The sequence below is a fragment of the Podarcis pityusensis genome (assembly GCF_964106645.2).
Source record: "Podarcis pityusensis genome assembly, chromosome: Z".
Classification (NCBI taxonomy): Eukaryota; Metazoa; Chordata; class Lepidosauria; order Squamata; family Lacertidae; genus Podarcis; species Podarcis pityusensis.
Window position 1 is genome coordinate 29,025,645 of NC_138044.1, and position 26,388 is coordinate 29,052,032.

The following is a 26,388-nucleotide window of genomic DNA, read 5'->3' on the forward strand; positions in this document are numbered from 1 at the left end:
GGGCAAGCACCCCCGCGGGGTGCCTTATTGTAACCCCACAGCATGGAACCCGGGGTGCACCGCCCCCCCCGCCCCGACCTTGCAACGCCACTGTACAGACCTATTTACCCTTCATCTACTGTGCTCCCACTGCTGGTTTGAAAAGAAGTGTGCACATAATTTTAGCCACAGTCCATCTACCATAGACAGCCACACTGCCCCCAGCCACCTTTATGATAAACTAAGCTTAAAAAATGCACATCCATTGAAATGAAACCAAATGAAATCAAATGAAATCAAAAGTCCCTTGAAAACGACACAAAAATGAAAGTTTCTGAATAATCCCTACCAGCATTTTAGTGCACATTTCTCCTAATAATCACAAATAACCACATTTTTACTCATGTGCACCTTTCCCCCCAAGCAATTTTCTCCACTTTACTGTATGTGTTATGTTCACCAATATCTTCATTTTTATGCACCGTCTCCCCTAACATGCTTTTTTGTAAATGTCATTTGAAGAACTGCATCACAAAATTGGAGAAGTGCAAATTTGGAAGGATAGTATTTGATTTCCCATATTGTTTTGGAAAGTGGGAATATGATAGGTTCAGCTTTAATGCATACTAGTTCTGACTCCAGCCCACCAGGTGATTAGTTTCTGCTTCCTGACCCACAATTCACACAACACTTGGCTTGGTGGAGACACAAGCACATAAGCTGAAATGACCACAAAGCAACAGATGCTTCTGATTTCCCACTAATGTTGCCTCTTGACCTTTGCAGGTTTCCATTTGTTTGAGAAACTACCTTCCGTTGTCCCCGAAAGCTGCTTATTGATTTTCGTGGGGCTTATCATGGGAGGGATCATTTATGGCTTAAACGACAAATCCCCTCCGGTCATGGACAGTGACATCTTCTTCCTCTACCTCCTGCCACCCATTGTCCTGGATGCTGGCTATTTCATGCCCAGTCGCCCCTTCTTTGAGAACATTGGGACAATCCTCCTATATGCTGTTGTGGGGACGATATGGAACGTCTTTGGAATTGGATTCTCGCTCTATGGGATATGCCAAGTGGACACCTTCCAGCTACGTGATATATCTTTGCTTCATAACCTCTTGTTCAGTAGCTTGATTGCAGCTGTTGACCCTGTTGCTGTGCTGTCTGTGTTCGAAGAGATACATGTCAATGAGAAGCTTCACATTTTGGTATTTGGAGAATCTCTTCTCAATGATGCTGTGACAGTTGTAAGTATGTCTTCTTGAGACCTTGATGTACATCAAAGTGCTGTTTCTAGGGTAGGGACGGGAAACCTCTGGGCCATGTTCCAAATGTGGCCCCCCAGGCCTTTTTATCTGGCCCTCAAGTCTCTTCCCAAGTCTCACCCCTCTCCCCAGTCAAATCAATTCTCTACAGGCCACATCCTTCACCAGACCTGCATTGCACATTGGACATTTTTGCCTGCCTAGATTGTTTCCTCAAATTCTGATAATGCTTCATGCTCGCTTGGATGGATGGAATTTTTGTTGGTTGCTAGGAAAAATAGGTATATAAAAGGATAATCCCCTGGATGCCAAGATCCAGGTTTGGGGCAAATACTCTTTGATGAGAGAACCCCAGCAGAGATTTAAAATCACAAAATATACAACAAAGTAAAGCGTGAAAATTTGGCTGTTAGACCTTTAAAATATGCCCTTCTAAGTACCTTCCAAAGTTCCCCTTTTCCCCAACATAGAAAAACACCACACATTTGGTAAGTTATTTTTTTTATATATACTTACAAATTATTCAAAGGTTAGGTTCATGTGCTTTTCCATATGTCAGTCAGAAAACACAGGCAGTAACACTTGAGTTACTGTGCTGAAAGTTCTTAAATTATTGGTATAGAAACACAATAAAGGCATATTAGAGCCATGCAGTCTGAGTTTGGAGCAACCAGCTCAGACCTCTTTACATGCTGAGCTTCTCAACTACAGGCCTGATTACCTTCCTCCCAAGGTGAGGGGGAGTGACCTAGCTAAGCTTGGCAGGACAGCTTACTCTATGGCATTAACTCCATTCATGTATTAATTAGACATGCTGGAAACCCAGCCAGATGGCTGGGGTAGAAATAAGAAATTTTATTATTATTATTATTATTATTATTATTATTAATGAGGCTGGTTATCCCACAATTATGTGTTGGTCGTTCATTGATGGCATGTGATGCACAACCTTATTGAGGGCTGAGAGTCGGAATGGAGTAGTGGTTGCAGTAGAACTTGGGAGGCAAATGTTTGAACCCTTGCTCAGCAATGGAACTCACTGATTGGCCTTGGTCTCAGTCATTGTGCCTCATCCTAACTGAGTAGTGTGGTGGCAAATACAGAAGTGCAGGGTCACTTCATGATAGTCACAGCCACACACCCCAGAGCCATGCCCCTTTCTAAAATTATACCGCCCCTAAGACTTATAAAGTCTTATAATTATACAATAATAATAATTAGAGAATGCATTGCAGTGATCAATGCAGATCTCCATGTGTTGTCTTTCAGCCAGACCTACTATTTTCTCTGTACATAGATGAGTAAATGATTTGAAGTGCTCCAATATCTTCTTTCAGAATGACTTGTGTTTTCCTTGAAGTTCCATTGCACAAAGTATTTATTGAAACTGAAGCACCTTGTGTTTTCAGTCTTCATAAATTCATAGCTTTGAAGCACAGAGAACAACTCCTTGGTGCTCTTTCCACATGCCTTCTCCAGAGTGACCCTGGGAGCCAATCCTCAATGGCCAACTAACTTGATTTTAATCTGATGGACTCTAAGCAGCCCAAAGAGTGAGAAGACTTCTTCCCAGCAGTTAAAAAGCTTCCCCTTTAAGCTGATTGGGCAGCTCTAAGATGCTGGAGACAGGACCCTGCTGGGACCCTGCTGCAGAAATAATAATGGGTCTTTGATTACCTTCCTCCCGCACTGCACAACCCTAGACCACTACACCTCTGTCCTAGCCTACCTCTTAGAGTTGTTGGGAGGATAAAATGGTATGGGGGAAGAACCATATACATGGCCCCAAGCTGCTTGGAGGAGGAACAGGATTGGATATGTGGAAATCTGGATATGGTCAATGCCTAGACGGAAGACCGCCGGGAATGTCTGTATGCTGCATACTGGGTTCTGCCATGCCGGAAATGCAAAAGATAAATGCAACACACCTATGGATTCAGTAATCCTGCTTAGACCAAAGGTGAAAGGACCAGAATAATAAGCAAAAATGGAGATGATTAATTTGCCACATGTTCCACTACATGGGGATCTCACCTTGTAAAGCTCTCTCTCTCCATCTCTCTCCATTAAAACCTTTCTGTTTTGTTCATTTCTGTCTTCTTCTTAGGTCTTGTATAAGCTGTTCAGGTCCTTCTGTGAAATGCCGTCAATTAAAACAGCGGATGTGTTCGCAGGAATTGGGAAGTTTTTTGTGGTCGGAATCGGCGGAGTCCTGGTGGGCCTCCTGTTTGGCATGATAGCCGCCTTTACCACACGATTCACCAAAAATATTCGTGTGATTGAGCCCCTTTTTGTCTTCCTCTACAGTTACCTGTCCTATCTCACAGCAGAAATGTTCCACCTGTCTGGTATTGTGGCGTAAGTAGATTGAGGAACTTCAGAGTATTTCAGGCTTGCATGGCTCAGTGTTGAACCAAACTGGGCCTAAAGTGCAAGCTTTCAGAAGTATCAGCATTGTGGTTAGGATTATGAGGGTGGTGGCAGTGGAAATCAGTGTGGTAAACAGAAAGTTTTGAGACATTAGCCCAGGGACAAAAACCTATCTGTTGTGGCTATATGAACAGACAGAAATTGGGATGTGATTTCTTTCAAATGTAGTCTGTCAGGGCTTATCCACACTTACCTTTCCTCTGCGCTTTCCAGCTTGTGCTCTAAAGCTCCATGTCCGAGCACCCCTTTAATTGCTCCAGAGCTGAACTTATGAAAACCTGCTCTTTAAAGCTGAACTGAAGAAAATGGCAATCTGTGGAAAAACCAAATAGCTCTTTGCTCTGATTCAGCTTTAGAGAGCAAGTTTTTGCACGGACATGTCTGAAGCAAAAATTAAAGGGGCACTCAGACACAGAGCTTTAAAGTGCAGGCCTTAAAATGCCTGAAAAGAGGTGGATAACCCCTCAGTCCATGTATTGCATTATAATTTGTGGTTTGGAAAGGGAAAGGAATGGGAAGAGCCATTGTTTTGTGGTAGATCATCTGCCTTGCATGCAGAAGACTCCAGGTTCAATTTCCAGCATTTCTAGGTAGGGCTGGAAACCCTTGTATGAAATCAAACCACACAGGCAAAGGCACAGAACTTTGCAAGGCTCCGTTGATCAGCTGACTGTTGGCCCTTGCAAAGCCCTATGCCTTTGTGAGCGCCAGCAATCATAGCAGAACATGCAAAGGCACAAGACTTTGCAAGTGGCAATTGGCTGATTGTTGGCACTTGTAAAGCCCTCCTGTGTGGCTTGGTGGCTTTCTGTGTGCTGGAGATTCCCCACTGTTGCCTGAAGTGGAAAAGTGTGCGGAACTTTCTTTTATTTTCTCTTTCAGAATTATTGCATGCGCAATGGGCATGAAACGCTATGTGGAGGCCAACATTTCTCTGAAGTCCCACACGACCATTAAATACTTCATGAAGATGTGGAGCAGTGTTAGTGACACCCTCATCTTCATCTTCCTAGGAGTCTCCACCATCGGTGACAATCATGAGTGGAGTTGGTCGTACATTTGCTTCACAGTCATTTTCTGTCTCCTTTGGAGAGCACTAGGTATAGAGCCCTTGAAAGATGGTATAAGTTCATGCATGGATCTGATCACAATTGCACAGTATTTACATATACATCCCTGTATCTACCCACCACCAGTGCTATTTGTTCTGCTGGGAAGAAGAATGCAAGCATAGTGCATATATATGTGTATGTGTTTGTATTTTTAACAGTTAATAGCAGCTTTTGGGGAGATGCTTAGACTGGAGAAGTGGTAGAGGAGGAAAGGATTAAATATCCTCTCCACCAGCCCTGGTGTTCCTTCCCCAGTCAAGCTTTGCAATAAAGAAAAAGAATTTCTAGAGGCAGGTCTCTAAGGCCCCAAGACAGGGCCTAGGGGCAGCAGATGACTTCCTCCAGCAAGCACTCAAGTGCCACTGGGCCCTTTCATAGTCATCGGCTGGGGAGCCTCCTGTGGCTCCACTTCCTTTCTGAGAAATGCAGAGCCTTAAAATTGCAGTCCAGCATGTTGCTGCCTGTCCAAAGATTTTTTCACTGGGTATGTTTTCTGTGTCAGCAAGCAGGGTTGGTGGAGTGTGCAGCTTTTAGGAATGAGACTGTTAACCCCCTGATAGATTTGGAGGTCCAGGTTCAGGGCTTTCATGCCTGGTTATTGTCCATTAGTGTTGGGCCTGGACTATGTGTTGAGTCTTGTGTGTACTGCCTTCTGGGTCTCCATCACTAGCCTCTTGTCCCCTGTGTCACTGCTGGAGTCATTACAGAGCATTGGGATTGGCCTTTACTAGGGATGTTGGAGAATTCCAATGGAAACAGGAGTAGAAACTGCTGATATTTTCTTATTTGTCCCATGTCCAGAACATAGCTGTCAACTTTCAGATTTGAAAATAAGGGATCAGCAGTCTCACCTGTCCCGGGGACAGTCTAAGGGGTATCTAACAATCCGGGATAGCAGCGGGAAACAATGCTGCAATAAGGGAATTTCCCACAAAAAAAGGGGTCCAGAACGGACTGTTGTTGCTTTCAGTCTGCAAACAATATGTAATTGATTTCCTCCCACCATTTGGATTGTGTTTCCTTTGCATTGAAATTCATGGGATGGAATAATACGATGACGATGCTGTTAATTCCATCAGTTCCATAACTTATGTAATGTAGTTTTCAGCAGAAGACAAACTGCAGTGAAACATAAGCAACTCTGCATGTGAGGAGTACAGAGTAGATGATGCCTAAACTTCACAATTACCAGTTTAATTCCCTTTCACTCCTGATAACTTGCCAACTTACTTCATCTGTTTTAGGAGTTCTTGTCCTGACTTTCATCATAAACAGATCACATGTCAACACCGTTACACCCAAGGACCAGTTCATTATTGCCTATGGGGGGCTTAGAGGAGCCATCTGTTTCTCCCTGGTTTTCTTGCTCCCTGACTATCCGAGAAAGAAGCTCTTCATTGCAGCAACCACTGTTGTGATCCTCTTCACTGTGTTTGTACAGGTAAAATGAAGGCTGTGACTGTAATTCTCCTCTGAGTAGATTTGTTAACTACTATTGTAGTTTTCTCGTAGACTTGTAAACTACTATTCTGAAGACGTCCTTACATGAAATTTTCACACAGATCTGAATCTGGACACTCTCTCAACACACACGATTATTTATTTAGAGCAATTCAAAAACTGCTTAATGAAAATGAAATCAAATCTCTAAGTGGTGTGCTTAAAATAATGTAAAATAGTAATCAACAAAGCAAGCAAAATCAACCAAGTTTAAAACTGAAAACTACCCGTATTTTTTCCCCTATAAGACGCACCAGACCATAAGATGCACCTAGTTTTTGGAGGAGGAAAACAAGAAAAAAAATATTCTGAATCTCAGAAAGCAGCGATCCCTCTTGTTGTTCTGGCTTCTGGGATAGCTGCGCAGCCTGCATTCGCTCCATAAGACGCACACACACATTTCCCCTTACTTTTTAGGAGGGAAAAAGTGAGTCTTATAGAGCAAAAAATACGGTAAATTATAAGTCATGTTAGGCTTGCTGGAATAAAAAGGGGACAACTGTTGTGAAGGAGTCAACACTGGAGGCACAGGGCATTTTTAGTCAGCACCATGCACTTGTGTGCTTGCATGGGCTGCTGGCATCAGTTGGCATTGCTACTTTGTCAGCAGCTGTGCATATTATTGTGTGCTACCCAATTCTCCTGTCAGTGAAAGACTCCAGGGGTTCCTATGCTTACGCAAGGACTGAGGTGCCCCCTGCCTCCATTGCCACTTTCCAAAAGCCAACAGCAAAGGTGGGCTGCTTTTGCCTCTCATCTCAGCCAATCCACAGGCAAGGCAATTGACTACCTTGAGAAAATACCTGAAAATGTGCAAATGTGTACCAGCTGGTGCACATTTGAAATGATTGCACTCTGCTTCCCCATATTACCTGTGGCTTTTCAAGAGATAGCCTAGGCTTGCCGTATTTCAAAAAGGAAGACCCCAATTATTATTTTTTACAAAAACGCCAATGAAACATCAATTCCGCCTTTGAAATGTATGGCAGCCCTAGGTTTGTCACTCCTACAGCAGATGATATTGTGAGTTTCACCAGAATTAAATTTCTGGTTGCTGTTGACAGACATACTTGTAAACTCCTGAGGAAGATTCTATGATTCTAGGAAACTTTGCTCAATTCGTGTTTTTTTGTGGCATCATGTGCCCTTAATGGGGTGGAGAGGGGTGAGTGGAGGGGGGAATAGCATACAGTATACTGTGCTGTAAAACAGATATAATGTATATATTTGCCTTGCACTGCCATCTTGTGGCTAAACTACATCCTTAATTATAGCACATCTGGGACCTAAATATATTTTTAAATATCTAACTTGAAACAGGAAAGTTGAAACTGGGTACTGGATAGCCCCCCCCCCAATAGCTTTATTGAGTTTTTAAAAATATATATTTTATTTTATTAAAATACAAAATCAAGTGTAAAGCAAACTAGTAACTGAGAACTGGTATGATATTCTGAAGCAGAAACAAAAAGGGGGCCATAGACATCGGAAATGCATTCCGGACTTTTGATATAATAGAAATTATATCATATGGTGCCGTTGCTGTTATATAGACTTGTTATAAATCCAAATAACAACATCAACAGCACCACCATTAACATGCATATCCTTTATGGGATGAGCTGCATTTCCAGTTAAGCTTAGGTTTGTGAAACTATGCACATATTCCTATTTTATTGTACTTTATTCTACTGAGTTTCAATAATGACAGGCAGGTACATTACAAAGAAATGGAACAAAAATAGGTTTTTAAAAAATAAATAAATAAGATTAGTTGTCACAATTCTCAATAAAGAAATATAGTATGCAACTATGTAATTTAAACACAGGGATGTGTGGCGTACAATTACAAAGGGCTCCATGGTCTAAAGCAAAACTGTTTTTAAAAATTCACTTCAAAAAAGAATCTGAAAGCTGTACTAAAACCAGACAGGCACCCAGAGCTGTGGTACCTGATTCTCCTGAGCCAAAGTGTTTGTATATAATATAACATTAAAGCAATTGGTAAAGAAGTGATCTCGAACACTTTGGCCTACGGACACTGAGTTTACATCAGATTTCCCCCCCAAGAAGTGCTATTTGCCAAATCTTGGAATACCAATAGAATGTAGGGTTTCCATTTACAGTGGTGCCTCGCAAGACGAAATTAATTCATTCCGCGAGTTTTGTCGTCTAGCGAATTTTTCGTCTTGCGAAGCACGAAATCCCATAGGAAAACATTGAAATTCAATTAATGCGTTCCTGTGGTCAAAAAAAGTCCAAACAAAGCCAAATTTGGTACAGCAAGAGTTTATTAAGTGCTATTTAAAGTCACACATACTGTAAAGAGCATTTCAAAAATTGAAGGAACAATAAATTCAAAAATTGAAGGAACAATAAAAATCATAAAAATTCAGGAAAAAACCACACAAGCTTCCAGATTCTTGCAAACCCCTCCTCAACTGTTCCCCCAGCCACCCACCACACAGAAATTCAAACCCAGATTTTTTTTTAAAAAAACACAGCAGAGTGGCCCAATGGTCACAGAAAATCATAAAAATTCAGAAAAAAACACACAAGCTTCCAGATTCTTGCAAACCCCTCCCCAACACCAAGTCCTTGAATTCCAAACACCCCAACCCAAAATCCAAAAACCCCCAACAAAGTTTTAAAAGTTTAACTTACCAAATGGCTGCAAAAGAAGTTTTGGAAAAGCTTCAAAAATCACCAAAGTCTTCAAAAACCTCAAAAAAGGCTACCACACCGCGTGCTATGAGTTGTTCCTCGAAGTCAAGTCACAACTGCACCTCTTCAAGCAATGCACCCTGGGTATTAACAGTTTTAAGAAACAGGAAACAAACTTGCAAGACGTTTTTGTCTTGCGGAGCAAGCCCATAGGGAAATTCGTCTTGCGAAGCAGCTCAAAAAACGCAAAACCCTTTCGTCTAGCGAGTTTTTCGTCTTGCGAGGCATTCGTCTTGCGGGGCACCACTGTATTATGTTCACAAGCAAAGAGTCATCACTGTATAGCCCATTTTACAGTGATTTATTTACACATGACATTAATGTGAATTCAAATTTAACATGCAGATTTCAAACAGCATTAGCTTGGGCTGAGGGTGGTAGCGATTGGGATTTCGGCAGGCAGGAATCCACCCAGCACTCATAGGAAATTGTTGCATGATAAAAGTCTGTAATTTTATCAGGACAAGTTATTTGTTATTTACCGTTGTAACAATTGTTTTCTCAAAATTTGCTTTCTCAAAATAAATAAAAACAGTAAAAGAAAAATAGTGGCAGCCCATTTTAACTGATGAGGGTGCAAATTAAGGATAGACGTCTTATTTTTTTGAGGCTATTTTAGTTCTGGCATATTATACTAAACTAAGAAAGCAGGAAGAAAATATGAAGGTTGGCCTTACCTTCTGACTACGAGTGATCAATTTTGTTTGTTAAATATTCTGCCCCCTTCAGCATCTCAAAGGGGCACCTGTGGTTTGTAAAGACAAAATGTAATTTTGCTTTAATAAATTCATTTTATTATATTGGGAGGAGAACCCCCCAAAGCTCTCCTTCCCTGCTGTGATCCTAGGGGGGGGGGGAACCTCCTTCTTTAGCTGGTATTTAACTGGGTGAGAGCAGGGTTTTCTTCCCAGTGCAAATAGCTCCTCAGGACTACAGCAGAAGTGAGAAGTGTTAAACCCCATCTCTGTACCTGCTACATTGCCAGTAAAGTTCATCATCCCAGATGTTTCAGTTTACATTACTGAATCCTGCATGTTAAATGTAAAGACGCATTGGTGTTGCATCTACATTTGGCCCACAGTTTCATTCCTTGTTGAACCTCATGACCTCCTTTAGTGGGCAAACCCCCAAAAGATGAATAGAAAGCCATTAAGTGGAACCTGCAACAAAACGTTGTAGTGTTAAATTCTCCTGCTTGGTGTGCCTCCTTACTGAACGCTCCATTCCAAACCTCCAAACCCCGGGTTTTCTGCCCTCCTTCCCCAAAGTCAGCTGCATTCTATAACCAAGCATGGCCAGCCCTCATTTGCCTGTTTTTGTGTTTCTTCCACACCTTAGGACTCCATCCCCACCACAAGATCTTCTATATTACTTGTTAATATTGTAGTTTTCAGAGCCCACTGACAGGTTCCTCTTGTAGATGGTGTCATTTGGCTCCATAAGCAACCGCACACACAACTGAACATCAGAAACAGAGAGAATGATTTGCCCTGTGATTGATATAGATTTTGAATGAAATGTGCAAATTCTCTCTCTCTCTCTCTCTCTCTCTCTCTCTCTCTCTCTCTCTCTCTCTCTTTTTCATTCTTGTACTCTACGGCAGGGCATGACCATCCGTCCTCTTGTTGACTTGTTAGACGTCACCAGAGAGCAAGAAAGTGCTCCCACCGTGGGAGAACAAATTCATATTCGGGTAAGTTCTCCTCTCTGGGAAAGCAAGGATGTTTGGAAGAGGGCTAGTGGCTACCAGTCATGATAGCTGAGTACTCTCCCCACTCCTGGAGACAGTATGCCTCTGGATATTAATGAATGGGGTGCATAAGGTGGGAGAGAGTGCTGTTGTGCTCGTGTTCCAGGTATCAGGCTTCCACTGTGAGAACCAGAACCTGGACTAGATAGGTGTTTAGGCTGCTCCAGCAAGGCTTTATGTATTTATACCACCTTGAACTCCTTGAAAGAAAGTATAATCGTAAATGTAAGTGTAATAGTAAATTATTTATTTATTTATTTCATTTTTATCCCACCCTTTCCCCAGAAGGCGCTCAAGGTGGAGTACATGGTTCTCAGCCTCCTAATTTAATCCCCACATCAACCCTGTGAAATAGGTTAGGCTGAGAGGCAGGGATAGGACCTGCCCAATAGTTTTTGGTGCCTGAGGTGAACCCCAAAATGGTGGCCCCCCCAACCTCCAGGGAAGAAGGGCCGAGTTAATATCTACATGAGGAACAAGGGGTGGGACGGGACTAAAAATCAGCATCAGGATATGCTGCCCCTGTGGATCCTGCCACCTGGGGTGGTTGCCTCACCTGAAGATGCCAGGGATCGAACCTGGGACCTTCTGCATGCATAGCAGCTGCTGTTCCACCGGAGCCCTTCCCTGGCATTTCCTGCGGGTGGGGTGGGGTGGGGACCCTGCATACATGGCAGCTGAGTATGTGTCACATTCAAAGTAAATTCAGAATCTACTTCTGCACAAGGTCTTAACTGGTGATTATGGTATGACATTCCAGAAAAGGATGTTTGCGCGTCGAGGTCCCCCAGGCCACCCCAATAACTCACACTTCACACATCAATTTTTCTTTAAGGTTTTTGGCATGAATTTGGCCACAACTTTATTTAAATACACACACGTGAATGGTTGCTTAGGCATTGGTTACGACTATCTGTCCTTGCCCCAGGGACAGAACCGACTTCCAGATTCCAGCGGAAGCCAGTATGGGAGAACCATGTGGGGAGAAATGAAGCTGGGCATCAGTCCCTCATCTCTCACCCTCATGCCCCCTGGGGCTTGCACGGCCCAAGTCCAATGCCAGGGACTAGGACAAAAGGGATGGCAAGCCTCTGGATTCTTTTAACGGAATTCCCTTTCAGCACCACCATTGGAGGGGTAGGCACAGCCAAATCCATACCCCTCCACCAATCAATTTTAACCAATGCCTAACCGCCAACCTTACAAGTTGTGACAATTTGCTACGCAGTAGGCAAAAACCAAATGGCAACAGCCCATCAGCCAAATGGACAAAATTCCTACCAGGCCCCTGCCCCAAGGCAGACGACCCCATGACGGGCATAGCAAGGTCAGAGGACAACGAACCCCCCCCCCACACTTTTCAGGGAGGGTGGGCGGGTGATCTGGTGCACGCAGCCCAAGAGAAGGCCCCAGGCTGCGAGCCCTGTATTCAAGACCTCTGACCCCTCCCACACTTTAGCAACATAACATTCTCCCCAGCTACACTCCTTGCCCAATCACAGCATGTGGCCAATTTGCCCAACAACAGTGTGGTGGCCTTTTTGGCCCCCACCGCAACATGTGCTCTCTATTATGGAGAACACGCTTTACAACACTCTAACTGATGTAGTGCTTTTTGTTATGTTTTTTCCCCTCTCCCACCACCAGTTTTTTATATATTTAATAAGTGCACAAAATTGAGCATTTTAAGGAAAGGCAGTTGAGAAGATATCTACCAGTGGAGGATTAAATGGGAAGCTATATAGGCAAATTTCCTTTTTTAAAAAATTGCAGTTGTCGCCAGTGGCGCAGCGTGGGTTGTCAGCACCCGGGGCAAGGCAAGTAATTTGCGCCCCCTAACCCGTGGATTTTAGCAGGGGGCAGAGAGCTGCGAGTGTGAGCGCGCCCCCCCAGATGTTGCGCCCGGTGCGGCCGCCCCCCCCCGCACACCCACGCTACGCCACTGGTTATCTCCTTTGCCAAAAATGTGGTGTTGTTTTATCTGTGGGCTGATAAAACTGTGGGCTGTGGGCTGTCTCTTAGAGTGCATACTTTATGCAACAGCAATCCAGTTTATGTAGCAAAATCCTCTCTCTCTCTCTCTCATTTAGTTCTTGGATCATTTATTGGCTGGCATAGAAGATATATCAGGACACTGGGGACAGTATTATTGGAAAGACAAGTAAGGATTTGATAACAATACAAGTCTCTACATGTGTAAGTGTAAGAAATAAAACTCACAAGCCTGATTTCTGTTTTCACAAAGTCCCTGCTAGGGGTGGCTCAGCACTGCTTGATGGCTGCACCACAAAATGGGACAGCTTTTCCCTTTTCTTCCTCTTTTTCTTTCAACATGAAACACAAGACTCGATTGTTTGGAAGATAAGTTTCTTTACAAAAGAAAAGAGTTTCCCCATTGCTAGGTGTTGCTCACCCTCTGAGCATTAGAACATTTTTCACAGTGGCACCATCAAAGAGTCAGTAAAGAAGATTCTTCAAAGCCAAGATGGTTATTGCAGATGGGTTTCTTCCACACTTTCAGGATAAAATACCAATTTCCTTCACTGGGTTTAGGAGAACTAATTCCTTTTAAACAAGGGAGAAGGACTGCATGCATGGGGATCAAATATGGCCCTCCAGGTCTCTCTCTGTTTGACCCCATGTGAACCTTCCTTGGTCACACCCTATTTTCAGCCACACCCTCTTTCCTAGGCCATGCCCCTCATCAGGCCTACTTAATCACAGAATCACAGTTTTATAGTTGGAAGGGACCATGAGGGACATCTAGCCCATCCCCCTGCAATGCAGGAATCTTTTGCCTAATGTGAGGCTTGAACCCACAACCCTGAGATTAAGAGCCTGATCTGTCCTTCAGCTCCATCTCCTTGAGTGTTTTTGCCTGGCTGGGATGTGTCATTGAATTCTGGTAACACTTCTTGCTGGCCTGAATGGAGGGTAGAGAGGGATGCATGGACAAAGAAATTAGCCTTCTGCACATAGGTGAAATTCTCATTTTTTGCTCTGTCCACTCTTTGCCTCTGGTCGCACCCAACACTGTCATGGGGCCTTGGAAGGTTGCCCAAAAAGGAATGCAGCTTGCCAGCCTGTGCTGCTCCTTGCCACTTTGGTTTCTTGAGCCTGAGACAGAGGGAAGGGCTTGGGTTCAGGTGGAAACCAACTGTTCCTCCAGCACCTTCTGCAGCAGGCATGGCCAAACTTGGCCCTCCAGCTGTTTTGGAACTACAGTGGTGCCTCGCAAGACGAAATTAATCTGTTCCGCGAGTCTCTTCGTCTTGCGGTTTTTTCGTCTTGCGAAGCACGGCTATTAGCGGCTCAGCGGCTTAGCGGCTATTAATGGCTTAGCGGCTTAGCGGCTATTAACAGCTTAGCGCCTTTAAGAAAAAGGAAACAAACTCGCAAGAACTCGCAAGACGTTTCCGTCTTGCGAAGCAAGCCTATAGGGAAATTCGTCTTGCGGAACGACTCAAAAAACACAAAACCCTTTCGTCTAGCGAGTTTTTCGTCTTGCGGGGCACCCCTGTACAGTTCCCATCATCCCTGACCACTGGTCCTGTTAGCTAGGGATGGTGGGAGTTTTAGTCCCAAAACATCTGGAGGGCCAAGTTTTGCCATGCATGTTCTAGAGTAACTAACTTGCCTGCCAAAGACCTCCGGGCCTTGGGCATTCCCAGGTACACCTTCTATCCATAAGCCTTACTTACAGAACTTGATCCAAAACAGACACAAAACAATCACATCCAAATAGCTGCATAAAATCATGTGCTTATGCCACCATATTCTTGATTTCCAATTACTTAGCTTTCCTGACAGACTTCCGTCTTCCTCAATGCGGGTCTGTCTTATCTTTTTGTTAATCTGCTTCTTTGGTCATTTCCCCATTTCCTCTGTTATCTATATGCTATACTTAGAATCTGTCTTGTAATTTGCGAAATTTAATCAAAGCATGTCCAGATTTTGACTTGGGGACAATGCTTTTTTAAAAATATTCTCTATAAGTTTCCCACTCCTTTTTGAACTTTTGGTTTGGCTGTCTCCTAATTGTCTCTGTCATTTTAGCCAATTCTAGATATTCCAATAATTTATCCTGCCATTCCTCTTTTGTTGGTACTGATTCTTCTTTCCATTTTTGGGCATTCAGTATTCTCGCTGCTGTTGTAGCATATAGATTCAGATATTCTCCTTTTTTCATTTGGAATATCTGAATCTAAAATGCCCAAGAGGAAGGCTTCTGGTTTCTTTATAAAATTTTGCTTAAACATTTTTTTTTCAATTCCTCATAAATAATATCCCAGAAATTCTTATTTTTTTGCAGCCCCACCACATATGAAACAATGTCCCTTCTGCCTGTTTACATCTCCAGCAAGTATTAGATCTCATTTTATACATTTTGGCCAGTTTGCTGGGAGTTATATACCACCTATAGAACATCTTCAAGAAATTTTCCTTTAGTGTGTAACAGGCCGTAAATTTCCATTCTTCGTTCCATAATCTTTCCCATGCCGACAATTGGATATTGTTACCAAAATCTTTGGCCCACTTAATCATTACTTCTTTCACCTCTTCATCTTTCACCTCCCACTCCAAAAGAAGCTTGCACATTCTAGATATTACTCTTTTCTTATTTTGTATTAATTCTGTATATAATTTTGATTCTTCTGTTGCAAAACCCTTTTTCCTATCTGTTCTTAAAAACCTCATTTAATTGGTAATATTATAGCCAGTCCGTTAGGTGATGTCTGATTTTTTTGAATTTTTTCATTTTCAATTGGTTATCTTCTAATAGGTCTTTGTATGTGGCTCAGTTTGTTTCCATATTTTTTCTTTTCACTGCAATCGCCTCCAGAGGGGAGAGCCACCAGGGAGTTTTTGGTTCCAATAAATCTTTATACTTCTCCCATACCTTATATAGTGGCTTCCTTATGATATGATTCAGGAAGCCTCTATGAGTTTTAACTTTTTCATATCCCAGGTAGGCATGCCACCCAAAGCAATTATCGAAACCTTCCAAATCTAGTAAATCTGAGTTCTGCAATGTCATCCATTCTTTTAGCCAACATAAGCAAGCTGATTCATAATAAAGTTTCAGATCTGGCAGTGCAAATCCCCCTCTGTTCTTATTGTCTATTAATAATTTGTGTTTAATTCTAGGTTTTTTTGCACTGCCAGATAAACCTTGATATGTCTTTCTGCCATGTCTTGAAGTTTCCCATTCCCCCTCTCACCTGGATCATCTGAAACATGAACATCATCTTTGGGAGTACATTCATTTTTACTGTGAATACTCTCCACCAAAGCGACAGGTTCAGCCTGTTCCATATTTCTAAATCCTTTTTAATTTCCTTCCGTATCTTTATATAATTATCGTTGAATAAATTGCTATTTTTAATTGTAAACCAAATTCCCAAGTATTTGACCTCGTTAATTATTGTCAGACCTGAAATTATTTGCAATTCTTCTTTCACCCGCGCTTGCATATTTTTTTCCAACAGTTTGTTTTTATTTATATTTATTTTAAATCCCGCCACCTTCCCAAATTCATAAATTCTTTCTAAAAAAAATATTTGTAAACTTTCTGCTGGGTTTTTGGTAGTTATTATAAGATCATCTGCAAAGGCCTTTATTTTGTAAGATTTACTTCCTACTACTATTCCTTTTATTTCTGGGTCTTTTCTTATTGCAATTGCCAGTGATTCTAACACCATAATAAACAGAAGAGGTGACAATGGGCAACCTTGCCTAGTCCCTTTCATTATTTTAAAACCTTTTGTTATTTCATTATTTATAATCAGTTTTGCTCTCTTATTTTGTTATAGTGTCTCTATGCCTCAGACGCTTAATTATCATACATCGTTAGTGCGCATAGAAAGAGTGCAGGAGCAGGGCTTTCAGAAGTATTTTAGAATTCCAATTCCTTTATGGTAATCATTATATGGACAGAAATAAAGCTTAATTCTCTCTCTCTCTCTCTCTCTCTCTCTCTCTCTCTCTCTCTGTCTCTCTCTCTGTCTCTCTCTCTCTCTCTCCCCTCCCTCCCAAATTCCCTGGACAGATTGGAATACTTCAATAGCAAATATCTCCAGAAATTTTTGCTCCGGGAATATGTGCAGCCCAAATCGAGCATTGTGCTCCTATATGAGAAGCTGGAGAGGAAACATGCCATTGAGCTAGCTGAAGCAGGGCAGCTCATTTGCGGTCCAACCCATAGCTCATTGCTGTAAGTGGATTTTAACAACAACAACAACAACAACTTATCCATCTCAGGAACGTAGCAACCTGCCTTATCCTGAGTCAGATCACAGGCTCACCTAGCCAAGTACCCTCTACTTCTTTTTATTTGTTTATTTTATTTATTACTTTTATGCCCCACCTTTATCTTCCAAGGATCTCAAGGTCGTGTACATTGTTCTCCTCCTCCCCATTTCATCCTCCCAACATCCCTGTGAGGTAGGTTAGGCTAAGAGATGGTGACTGGCTCAAGGTCACCCAGTGAGTTTCAGGGCTGAGTGGTTGTTAGACTACAGCTCCTGGCATCCTTGACCGTAGGCCATACTGGCTGGGACTGACCGGAGGTCAGCAACATCTGATGAAGGGTTGCAGGTTGGTCTACTTGGATTGCCAGCAGCTCTCCAGGGTCTAGGGCAGAGGTCCCTTTCCCAGCACTGCCCATACACCAGACCATTTTCCTATCAACTTGTTGCCATATACAGAGTATTTTAATCTTCATGTGTGCCAGGCTATTACTCTGCACTTCCTTGCATGTTATAAGCAGGTACTGGGGGAGGAGGTATGGATGGATGGAAAGAAAGATCACTCTGTTTCCAGTTCATGCCGCTCTGCACATCAGTGGTAGAACATCTGTTTTGCATTCAGAAGGTCCCAAGTTCAACCCCTGGTTTCTCCATGTAAGCCTGGAAAAAACTCCTATCTGAACTCATGGAGAGCTGTTGCCAGTCAGCATAGACAAGATGGACCAATGGTCTGACTCAGTATACGGCAGCTTCCCATGTTCCAGTGTCCTGTTTCTGCATTAAAGGGTGATTGCAAATAAATAACTCCGGAGAGAAATTCATATTTAAATGCCTACTTCTAAATGCCTATTCTCTCAAAACACTGCATTAAAAAATGTACTTTGATATGTGTTTTGAGTTGAGAACTGTGCTGCAGTGTTTGGCAAAGTACAAATGCCAATAGACAGCTATGTTGCAACCCACACATGAGTCCCAGAGGTACAAATCAGATTGGTTTGTGCTTAAATTGAGAAAGATCGAATGCCTCAAGCATCCCTTCCGTGTGAAATGTTGGGGAGAGAACACAGTTTAGATGTAGATAATATGTCTTGTATGCGGATGAGCCAAGGTTCAATCCTGCAGTTAAAAGGAACAAGCAGCTTATTATTTTGTTAGCAGGTGTCATGAGCCCCATGCCCTCTGGACACTTCAGCAGAAGTAACCTGAGTTTTGGAAAACATACACAGAGCTGAAGAAGGATTGTGAAGGGGTGTTGCTTCTCCAGCTTCTTCCTTCAGCTCTGTGTACTTCTCAAGGGAATAGAAGGCATACATACCACTTCATGATGCGGGGAAAGGAATTCCAGAGGCTTTGTGGGCACCAGAGGAGAACTTCCAAGCATAGCATCACACCCACAGGAGCTACACTTGGAGACTCACAGGTGCTCAACAACTCTGACTTGGTACAAAGTACCTTCCTGTGCAATCTTTAAAGAAAACCTGTTTCAGTAGCAAGGCTGCATATACACACCATGCATTTAAATGCAGGCTAAACCACAGAGACTAGGGCTTGCCAATCAGAAGGTCGGCGGTACGAATCCCCACGATGGGGTGAGCTCCCATTGCTCGGTCCCTGTTCCTGCCAACCTAGCAGTTCGAAAGCATGTCAAAGTGCAAGTAGATAAATAGGTACCGCTCTGGCGGCAAGGTAAACGGCATTTCCGTGCGCTGCTCTGGTTTGCCAGAAGCGGCTTAGTCATGCTGGTCACATGACCCGGAAGCTGTACGCCGGCTCCCTTGGCCAGTAAAGTGAGATGAGCACCGCAACCCCAGAGGCAGCCACGACTGGACCTAATGGTCAGGGGTCACTTTACCTTTATTTCCCCCAAAGAACCCTGGGAACTGTACTTTAATAAATGGTGTAGTTCCTGCAGGATTCTGTAGGGGGAAAGAATACACTTTAAATGTAATTTAAAGGGGTATGTGCAGAAAGACAAGAGTCTCTCTGTGTCCTACAAAGCATGCTGCAGCAGTAGAACGGAACTCGCTCTCTCCTTCCAGCTTTAATGTCCATTTTGAAGGTCAGTAACTGGTTGTCCTCTTACCTCATATAAAGCATCTTTATAATATTCTATTTCTCTCTTCCCCGCCCACTGTAGCAACAATGACAAACACCCCACCACAGTCAATGACTCGGACAGTCTCAATCTAGATGTGGTGGATGATATCCAGAAGATATTGGAAAGGAACCTGTACAAAACAAGGAGAACCGTGAGCTTTTTTTCTTTAGTTGATAGCAATAGCTATGTAAACAAAAATGTGGCTGGGTCTGTCTGAGCCACCAATGCTAATTTCCTACAATTGCCTTAAAGTGATATTCATTTCCCCCCAATGTTGCATTGTTTGAGGGTACTGTGAGAAACTTAATGGCGGTTCAGATAATGCGACCATAGGCTAATGATGCCACGGCTGCTGCTGCTCACTTCAGCTCAGTGGTGGTTAGTGCCCACTGGGACTGGTAGGGTAGAATTCAGAGAGGCCAACAGTAGGTGGCGCCAGAACCATGGATAGGTGGAGCCAAGGAATTCTAGTTTTCTCCCCATCCTCCTCCCTGCTGAATTATCCAAGGTTAACACTGAGACCTAGGAGGAGAAAGGGGTCACAGGCAGTGTTGCCACTCCCTGGAGAGGTTGTAAGTAAGAAGGCAGACAGGTGGGGACTGGTAGAGGGCAAACTAAGGTTTTGGGGGGAGTGCTCCATTCACACTAATGAACCAGCATCTACTGCTGCCACTATCACAAGCACAGTTGCTGTCCACTGTGGTACACCAGCATAGAATCATAGAATTGTAGAGCCGGAAGGGACCACAAGAGTCATCTAGTCCAACCCCCTGCAATGCAGGAATCTTTTGGAACCTCCCTTGGAAGTGACTTGCAGAAAAGGGTCTCTGAAAATAGCCTAAGGGTCCTGGCAGGCATGCCTTGAACTTCTTGGAGAGGTAAAGCAGGATATAAATATAACATATAATAAATGAACCAATCTACAATGGACAGATGAGTCGGCTCCGCTGGGTAAAGAAGAAAGAAAGAAGCGTTAGCAATTAACATGTCTTGCTTGCATTGTGTATTACCAGGTGCCAGCATACAACAGGCACACTCTGCCTGGAGAAACAGAACCAGTGGAGCAAGCAAAGGAGATCTTGATCCTCAGACACAAGAGCTGGCAGATCCACATGAACAGAAGTGACTCGGATCGCTTGAGCAAAGAGGTACAAGCCAGGGTGGGCGCATTGAAACAGATTCAAATTAAGTAAGCTTTAAGGGACGCGGGTGGCGCTGTGGGTTAAACCACAGAGCCTAGGACTTGCCGATCAGAAGGTTGGCGGTTCGAATCCCCGCGATGGGGTGAGCGCCTGTTTCTCGGTCCCTGCTTCTGCCAACCTAGCAGTTCGAAAGCACGTCAAAGTGCAAGTAGATAATTAGGTACTGCTCCGGCGGGAAGGTAAACAGCGTTTCCGTGCGCTGCTCTGGTTCGCCAGAAGCAGCTTAGTCATGCTGGCCACATGACCCGGAAGCTGTACGCTGGCTCCCTCGGCCAATAAAGCGAGATGAGTGCTGCAACCCCAGAGTCGGCCATAACTGGACCTAATGATCAGGGGTCACTTTACCTTTTTTAAGTAAGCTTTTACTCCAGTTACAGTTCTCAGTCCTCCTGACCTTATGGCAGGGGTGGGGGAACCTTTTTCATCCTGGGGGGGCCACATGCCCTGATGGACAACCTTACAGGGGCTTCATGGCAGTGGTGTACAGTGCCAGAGGTAAAAGTAGCTAGAGTAGAAAGTGTTCATCTTACCTTTGTACATTATAGCTATGCAAAAGTCAAGAGGTTTCTGCATGTACTCCATCCTCCACAAAGGCAAGCTAAAGCCATTGTTGCAGTTCAGGGACACATTTGAGCTTAGCAAAGGCACTTATGGAGGGCGTGGAGAATGGCCATTGAGGGATGCAGACTGGGGGTAGGTAGTGTAGACTGGGAAGAGTCCTGAGGACCACAGAGAGACACAGGCATAAAGCTCTCCAGCAGAGATTTAAAATAGTAGTAACAAAAACATGCGGCAAAGTAAATTGACTCCTTAAAAGGTTTCTTTCCAAAGTTTCCCTCTTTCATCAGCATAGGAAAAGACCACAGGTAAGTTAAAAAAACAGTTTACTTACAAACTTCTCAAAAGGTCAGATTAATATGCTTCAGAAAATTGCACAGGCATTAAACTTGGCTTAGTTGCAAAGTGGTGACAGTTATTAATTATTGGTATAGGAACCCAAGAGTGGCTTGTGTGAGCCTTGCGGCAAACCAGCACAAACCACCTCACCTGTAGTCTGCAGTCATACAAACCAGACACAGGTTTATTCATTTGGTGACAAGTCTCAGGAGAATGTAGCACAATATTTCGGTGTGGCTAACTCTCCATGATAACTCTTCAGTGACAACCAGGCCCGGTTTCACATGGGGTGCTAGTCTTCTTCTCACCACAAGATGGAGCCATTACAATTATTATGTTTACAAGAAGAAGAAAAACACACAGAAAGAATCTTGGGAAAACCATAGGGAAATAATTGTAAATTGTGAAGTATTAAACATAATGGTTAGGAGGGTCATATGTAGTTTTAAAAAAAAGTTGGGAGAATGAAATGAAATATCTTATTTTGGTTTGTGTTTGTGAATTATTTATTGTGAATTATTGTGAAGTTGTTATCTTGGTCATTTCTGGTTGTACTGTGATTTTAAATTATTGTAGGCTGCCCTAAATGGTGCATGGACATGGAACAGATAAAGAAACAATACTTATTTTATATAAAAAAATTAAAAGGACTGGCCAACCTATAAAAATGTGTGTGTGTGTGTGTGTGTGTGTGTGGACTTAAGCTTAAGGGAGTGGACAGACTTGGTGAAACTACTACATTTTATGGGACCCCTTAAACTTGATTGACTTTGGAAAGAACCAAGGCTTTGGGAGTAGAACATCTGCTTTGCATGCAGGGGGTCTGAAATTCAGTTCCCAGCACCTCCAGGTTGGGCTGGGAGAGACCCCCTTTCTGAAATTGTGGGGGGCTACTGCCAGTCTGTGTGGACAGTATTGAGCTAGATGGACCAATGTCTTGACTCGGTACTAGGCAGCTTCCTGTGTTCCTTGTACACCAGAGTCAGGTTCAAAAGACAGATAGACAGACAGAATTAAAGAACAGGGTGCTTCTGTGCACATTTTGAGTCTGGGAATTTGCTGTCGGAGTCTGAAGGGAACTTGCACTCCTTTCTGTCACGTCCACTCCCAGTTACACCAAGTCTTCTAAATTTCACATGTCCCCTCCATACATCATTTTTATTGTCCTGTTGCACGCCACCCAAATCTCTGAGTGGTGGGAGATTCCAGGGGTTCCAGGCATTTAACCAGTGTCCGGCTTCCTCGGAATGAGAGACAGCAGAAACCACCTTGTCTTCAGGATATATGGTCTATTGACACATATATGCAATGAGCATCTATGTAACCTGCTAGAGGGGCTCACAGCATTAACACTCCAATAAGGAGTGTTCTTCCATAGCCACAGCCTTGAATTTGAACAGGAATCAAGCATCTCTCTCCCTCTCCGGTTTCTGTCTGCCTTCTACTTCTAGTCCAGCTCTCTCTCACACACTTGAACTCCCACCTTTCTCCTTCTAACTACCTACCAGTTTCCTGCCAACCTAGCAGTCCAAAAGCACATTTATTGGCTCCCTTGGCCAATAAAGCGAGATGAGTGCCACAACCCCAGAGTTGGCCACAACCCCAGAGTTGGACCTAATGGTCAGCAGTCCCTTTACCTTTACCTTACCTACCAGTTGAGGAAGGCCTCCCCCCTCACTTGACCAGAGCCACAGAGCCAGTTCCTTTGTTACCCTATCAACCCATATTTTAGGTCATTACCAAGAAGCCGGTCTGGCTATTCCAACAATTTAATCCTTGCTGGACCCAGGAATTAGGAGAGTCTCAGGCATGCAGTCTACCCTCCCCTGCCCCCAAACTCACAAATAGTACATTCATGATTACTTGTGCTCACGGTGCACTTGGAGCAGTTATGCATTCAGTACTGTACTGTTTTCATCTGCAAAAGTTGTGTGGTGGGGTGCATGGACTACTTTGTTCCTATTTAGTGTAAGTCTCATAACCTCCTGCTGAAATACTGTTAACTTTTTATACAGTGGTACCTCGGGGTGTGAACAGGATCCGTTCTGGAGCCCCGTTCGCATCCAGAAGCAAACGTAACTAGCGACGGCATGCCTGCGCACGCACGTGTCGCTTTTCGCTACTTCTGCGCATGCGCGTGACGTCATTTTAAGCGTCTGCGCATGCGCAAGCGGCAAAACCTGGAAGTAATGCGCTCCGTTACTTCTGGGTTGCTGTGGAGCGCAACTCGAACGCGCTCAACATGAAGCATATTCAAACCAAAGTATGACTGTACTGCAAATTTTCCATTTATTTCTTTTTTGTCCCACTTTGGTTGTGCTGTCGTGCAAGAGTGCCTTTCCAAACAACAATAATGTTCTCACTTTGGGAAGCATTGCAGAACAACCAGTGCTTTTTTTCTAGAAAAATGTTCAGGAGTACTCTCATTTTGACTCAAATCAAAAACCACCATTTTATAGTTCAAATTGGGAAAAATAAATACTGTAAATGGACAAAAGTACAAAGATTCACAAAATGTTTAGGGGTACGTGTACCCCCGCATCCCCCCCAGAAAAAAAGCGCAGAGAACAACCAATAAAGGCCTATGGGAAGCCTTATACTAGGCCTTAAACCCTTGGTTCATCTAGTTCAGTATTGTCTACACTGACTGGTAGTAGCTCTCCAGGGCTTCAGGCAGGGAACCATTCTCAGCTCTACCTGGAGATGTCAGGGACTGAACCTTCTGCATGCAGAGCAGGTGTTCCACCACTGAACAAAGGCTTCATGTTTCTTTTTTTCCTACTAGGAAAAAATATATATTAAGCACCATATAGGTAACTCTATTCCCCCTCCCCAGGAAAGTTTGCAGAAGCTGTGTGGTCTTTAGGTCAGGAAAATGACAGAAAACAATCTCTCTCCCAGTGCCACTTCTTTGACCAACACCAGAGTCTCCCTCCTCCTTTAAATTACCGTATATCTATAGAAAACCCTCAACAACAGTAAAGCCCAGGAGATCTAATGACTCACCTTCTGCATTATATCTGCTTTTGGGTCCTAAGTTGAATAATTCATTTTTTTATTGCTAAAACTATTACCATCACACAAAACCAATTCCATCTATACATACAAATTTAATGAAATCATACAAATAACATAGGACAGGTTTATTTGATATCCTATTTCTGATATTCAGAGGAGACTGCTTCTGCTTAGGCTACCAAAATGGCAGGGTCCATGAACAAAAGGGAGGCATCAGCAGGATTGTGGGAACTCAAGCGCTTGCTGAAGGACATAAAAAAGTATTTAGGAAGAAGAAGTGGTGGAGGGGGGGACCCAAGTACATATCCTCCAAGTGTCCCGATTTTCCAGGGACAGTCCCAGAATTATGAAAGCAATCCCTGCTTCTGATTTCATCCTGGAATGCCCCTATTTCCTTTTGCCACTGAGCTTGAAGATAAGGATGAGACAGTGGAGTAATGCGTGCGTTATTGTTGTTTTTAAAAAGAATCACAGAATCAAGCAAATAGTTTGCAGGCCATTAACTATGTCAAACTGTATCAAATGAATCCAAATGCTAGAAATCCCCAACATTGCAAACCAGTTGCTTTTTTTTTAAAAAAAAACCCCAACAAATAAAATACATTTCACCATAAACTTCATGTTTGATTATTTTGCCCATTGAAAACACCGAGGCATAGGAAGGTCCCCTTACACTGAATCAGACTACTGGTCCATCTAGTATTGTCAACTCTGTAGGGTTTCAGCTCTGCTTGCAGATGCCAGGGATGGAACTTGTGTGCACAGCAATGATTCTATCACCGAGCTATGGCTGTTTCTCAGTAGATCTACCCTGAATATATGTATATGAAGCTGCTTTTTTGGGTCCCACCAGTGACCCTCTAGCTTTGTATTGTCTATGTCGACTTGTAGTGACTCTCCAAAGTTTTGGGCAGGGATCTCTCACAGTCCTGCTAGGAGATGCTGGGAATTGAACATAGCACCTTTTGCATGCAAAACATGCGCTCTACCACTGAGCTATGGTCCTTCCCCAAACTGGAGCTTAAAGAAAGAAGGGGGAGAATGACCAATTCTTGAACATCCTTTCTACCCTTGATGACCTTTTCAGCTTGAAGAGACACACGCACACACATACACAGAGTGTGCTGCTCAGAAACAATCAAAATAGGATTTGGAAGGCTTATGCCCTGCATGGTGCCTTGCATGTGTTTTATTTTTTGCAATTGTATCTCCATAAAAGTCCTTTTGGGACCTCATTTGGATGACCTTCTCAGGAGTCATTCAACTTCTGTACAACCATGAATCCTATTGTTATTACAATTGCAGAGACATTGAAAAACAATGGGCAAAGAGCACAGGGTCCCTTCTTACTAGTGAAAAGAAACAAAAGCAAACATGGGAAAAAAAATGAATTGGGAAGTATCCAGACTTATTTGGCAGCCCTTACTCTGGGGCCTAGCTGCCAGATCACACATCCATCAGAGGCTTACACTCTGCTTTAGAAACATAGCAGGCATATTTAGGCTTTCAATGTGGGAACAATAGTTCTTGAGGAATGCAGATTAGTGCTTTAGCAAAAGGACATGGCACTCATTTGCACGAGTCTCTTGACTAGCAAGCCCTCCACTGGCTTCTCGTCACAGAGCCAAGGAACACCTCTGCAAAGACAGGCCAAGTTTCTGTTCGATTTTGTGTGGATTGGCAAATCTGCTGCTTTCCAGATTAGGTTGGACAACTGTGTCCAAGGTAGATTGGACTTTGTGCATCACCTTAAAAAATGTATGATCTGTAAACATCACTCCTTGTAAACTGTGAGTCTTGTGTATTTTTAGAAGTCTTTTTCTTATCTTGGCGAAAAAGGAAAATAAATGGAAATAGGCTGGGTGGGAGAGTAACAGATGGCTGTTTGTATGATCCAACTTAATGGTAATCTTCAGGCAAATGTAGAATACTGGAGTTGGAAGGGACCACCAGATGTTTCTGGGACTTTGCTCTCATCAGCCCTACGGAGGGACACAGGTTCCCCATCCTTGCCATAGATAATCAAGCTCCCCAACCTATTGGAAGCTGGAATCTCATCCAAAGCCATCCATGTGTACCCTTACTTCCAGCCATGGATGTATTTGGCTACTGTATTTTGCCGTTTATGGGGCTGCCTTTGGAAACACACTGAAACTTCAGTG

At 43.3% G+C, this 26,388-nt stretch overlaps 1 protein-coding gene across 1 annotated transcript in view; it reads left to right on the forward strand.

Annotated features, from left to right (window-relative positions):
* The window catches only part of LOC308468826 (sodium/hydrogen exchanger 2-like), a 32,932-nt gene that overhangs the window by 3,466 nt on the left and 3,078 nt on the right, over positions 1-26,388 (forward strand). Inside the window, exons 2-10 of the mRNA XM_080991292.1 lie at positions 766-1,229; positions 3,355-3,605; positions 4,560-4,777; positions 6,034-6,230; positions 10,617-10,706; positions 12,854-12,924; positions 16,813-16,977; positions 19,149-19,260; positions 20,123-20,257. Of these exons, the coding sequence (XP_080847418.1) occupies positions 766-1,229; positions 3,355-3,605; positions 4,560-4,777; positions 6,034-6,230; positions 10,617-10,706; positions 12,854-12,924; positions 16,813-16,977; positions 19,149-19,260; positions 20,123-20,257 (1,703 nt within the window). The remainder of the gene's footprint in view (positions 1-765; positions 1,230-3,354; positions 3,606-4,559; positions 4,778-6,033; positions 6,231-10,616; positions 10,707-12,853; positions 12,925-16,812; positions 16,978-19,148; positions 19,261-20,122; positions 20,258-26,388) is intronic.